The sequence below is a fragment of the Sus scrofa genome, chromosome 9 (assembly GCF_000003025.6).
Source record: "Sus scrofa isolate TJ Tabasco breed Duroc chromosome 9, Sscrofa11.1, whole genome shotgun sequence".
Taxonomy (NCBI): Eukaryota; Metazoa; Chordata; class Mammalia; order Artiodactyla; family Suidae; genus Sus; species Sus scrofa.
In genome coordinates this window covers 4,642,075-4,645,303 of record NC_010451.4, presented here as the reverse complement: position 1 = coordinate 4,645,303, position 3,229 = coordinate 4,642,075, and the positions used below count along the sequence as shown (strand labels likewise).

Below are 3,229 nucleotides of genomic sequence, written 5' to 3'. Positions count from 1 at the left end.
GGCGAGGATGATGCCGAGAGTTCCTAGCTGAGTGGTTGTGTGGCTGTTGCTCCCAACGAATAGATACAATTGACACAAATGGATGAACGAGGAGAGTGGGAGAACTTAGTGATTTCAGCCTGGTCTATCTTTCTTGTTAGTACTATAACACCTTAATATAAAATAGAGTGCATTCAAAAAAAGACGGTGGAGAAAACGCCCTGGCATTCGAGTAGAGCCTTCTACGCTGATGTGGCCGATTCCGGGCAAGGGCAAAGCTGACCGACCCAGAAACAGGCAGAATAGCAAAGACCAGGGTGTCGGAAGAACCAGGTACTTGCTTACGTGGGTCAGCACCAGGTGGAATGCTGATGCCAGCAGGAACTGAAAGGGGTCCGACTGCCCTGCCAGACGGTGTGCTCAGGAGAAGTCAAAGAATGCCCTGATTGAAACAAACGGATGTCTCCACAGTTTATCTCAACAGAAGCCGGGAGAAGACGGGGAAGACTGTCTAGGTGGGAGGGTGCCTGCGCAAGCAGACCAGAATTGGGGGCCTGTGATGGTCTCTGTGTGCCCCCTGCCAGGGCTCTGCCAGGACGCTTTCCTACTTCAGAGGAAGTCACCTTCCTCTTTGTCTCCCTCTTGTGCAGACTCAACAGGGCATCATCTTAGCCGTAAACTACTGAAAACCCAAAGATGATTTGAAAACATTTGCACATATGTACCAGGAGCAATTCTGCTTGTTTGTAATCATAAGTAACGAGGCCTCGCTAGAACGTATGTATACAATTCCAGGTGGCCCAGCCGCTTTCATGTGTGGTTCCCCCAGAAGCAGTTATCAGACTGGCACTTGGCCAAAGCACCTTCTGAGTGGAAAACAATCACTTGAGGATTACAAAGCGCAAAACCTACTAAATGCTTGAGAACGGTTCCTACTTGGAATGTTCAATATTTGTAGATTTCATTTCAAAAGCTTAATCTCTCGGAGGTTATAGATTCCACCCCTTATGTAGCAATTCCCCCAACTCTAGGATGCTCTATGGTGACGACGTTTAAGTTTTGAATGTGTTGAGAATCGTTAAACCGATTTTGCATTTTCCGTTCCTTACGGTAATAAACGTCAGACACTAACGCACACAGGCCCAGAGGTACAGACATTTAATGGCAGGAGGGAGATACTGTCAGGAGACAGGATGATATTTAGACATCCACGCAAGCAATCACTGCCAGTAGGACTACTTATCCATGCATCTTGGCTTTCGCATAAATGGAGCCCAGGACCAGAAACTGATGGGTTGGGAGAAATTGTGAATTTCAGAGCAGGGTGAGAAGAGTCAAGTGCATGCTCCAGAATTACAGACCTAGGGAAAACCTGGATCCTAGAAGGAAAGGCCAGCTATCAAACCCAAAGGAGGCAGGCAGAGCAAGAGGGACCAGAACCTGCTTTTGCTGCTGAGACCTAAAAAGCTGCACTGGACTTGCTCTGGTCTTCCCGTCATCAGGGAGGATGGAAGCCAACACCAGAGGCAGGGCTGTCGGCAATGGGCACGCTTGGCTCTGCAGAAACATGAGGCTTACTAATACGGCTGTGCTTATTTGCAAGTCGTTTGAGAGCCTGAAGAAAGAAAACCTTCCTGCATTTCCTCTCTATGTGCTTATGTGACACGGCCCCTCTTTAGGACTTCTGAAGGAGTTCATCTGAAACAGAGGCAAATTTACCTTTCACTGACACTTAAGCATTGACTATCTTTCGTTTCTATAAGCTTTGTTCCTATGCTTTAACGTTAGATCTGATTCTGTTATGCTCTCTGTGGATAAGAGTATTATTAAAATAATGATTGTTTTTTGAAAGGCCTGTTAATTACTGTGTTTTAAGCATGTGCATCCACGTTTAATCTCAAGAAAATTTGACTGTATTCCTAAAAATCTATGTCACAGAATCCAACACTGGCTTTGACACAATGATGGATTTCCCACATTGCTAACTGATCCTCTAGTAGGAAATACATATTATGGAGTAGGAGTGAATAAAATCCGAAACACAGGAAAACTCCCTGAAATAAATAAACTACATCTTTCCATCCGCAGGTGAAGATCAGAGGACCAGGCCTGGTGAAGAGGTTTACCTGAGGACTGACCGAGCTTTGCAAGGGGCAGCCCTTCAGGTAGGCTGTTAGAGAGTATGCCTGGCTTTCACGTATGCAGGGCCATAGACGAATTGGTCTGTCATCCTGCTTACTGCCCAAAGGGGACAGGATCAGCTATTTTCTAAGCATGCAACATACGGAGTTTTAACATGGCAGACAACTCTACACGGCGCTGTATCTCATCTTTCTTCCTGGTCGGTGTTCCGGGCTTGCAGGACTTGCACTGCTGGATCGGCATCCCTGTCTGCCTCCTGTTCTCCCTGACTCTGCTGGGCAACAGCAGCATCATCGTGACCATCAGACTCGAGCCGAGCCTCCACCAGCCGATGTATTTCTTCCTTTGCATGCTGGCCGTGAACGACGTGGCCCTGGCCTCGTCCACAGCCCCCAAGATGCTTGGCATCTTCTGGTTGGATGCTCACTGCACTGACTTTGATATGTGCCTCGCACAAATGTATTTCATCCACACATTCTGCATAGCTGAGTCCGCCCTTCTGGTCGCCATGGCCTTTGACCGCTATGTGGCTATTTGCATGCCCCTCCGCTACACAACCATCCTGACGACACCGACGGTCAGCAAGATGGGTCTGGCTGGTGTGACCCGAGCCGTCCTTATGGTTTTGCCAGGTCCTCTCCTCATTAAGAGGCTGCCGTGTTACACCCAATACGTCATCAATCATGCTTATTGTGAGCACATGGCTGTGGTGAAACTGGCCAGCGCTGACACGCGTGTTAACAGGGCATATGGCATCTCTGTGGCCCTTTCAGTGATGGTGTTGGACCTCGGGCTCATAGCCACCTCCTACATCAAAATCCTTCAGGCGGTCTTCCGGCTCTCCTCCCAGAACGCCCGCTCCAAAGCCCTGGGCACCTGTGCTGCCCACGTCTGCACTATACTTGTCTCCTACACGCCTGCACTGTTTAGCTTTCTAACCCACCGCATTGGCAAGAAGGTGCCCCCAAGTGTCCACATAATTTTTGCCAGTTCCTATCTCCTGGTGCCCCCCGCAGTCAACCCCCTGGTGTATGGCGTCAAGACCAGGCAGATTCGTGACCGAGTGATTGGTCTCTTTTTCCCAAAAAGGAAAATTTCTGAAAACTAA

The 3,229-nt window shown here is 48.6% G+C and overlaps 1 protein-coding gene across 1 annotated transcript; it reads left to right on the top strand.

Annotated features, from left to right (window-relative positions):
- LOC100517771 (putative olfactory receptor 52P1) lies at positions 2,276-3,229 on the top strand. The gene has a single exon (XM_021062230.1). The coding sequence runs from the start codon at positions 2,276-2,278 to the stop codon at positions 3,227-3,229; it is 954 nt and encodes a 317-aa protein (XP_020917889.1).

Bases quoted from the DNA above. Each gene is read 5' to 3' on its own strand.
- LOC100517771 (XM_021062230.1), top strand. From the start codon at position 2,276: ATGGCAGACAACTCTACACGGCGCTGTATCTCATCTTTCTTCCTGGTC.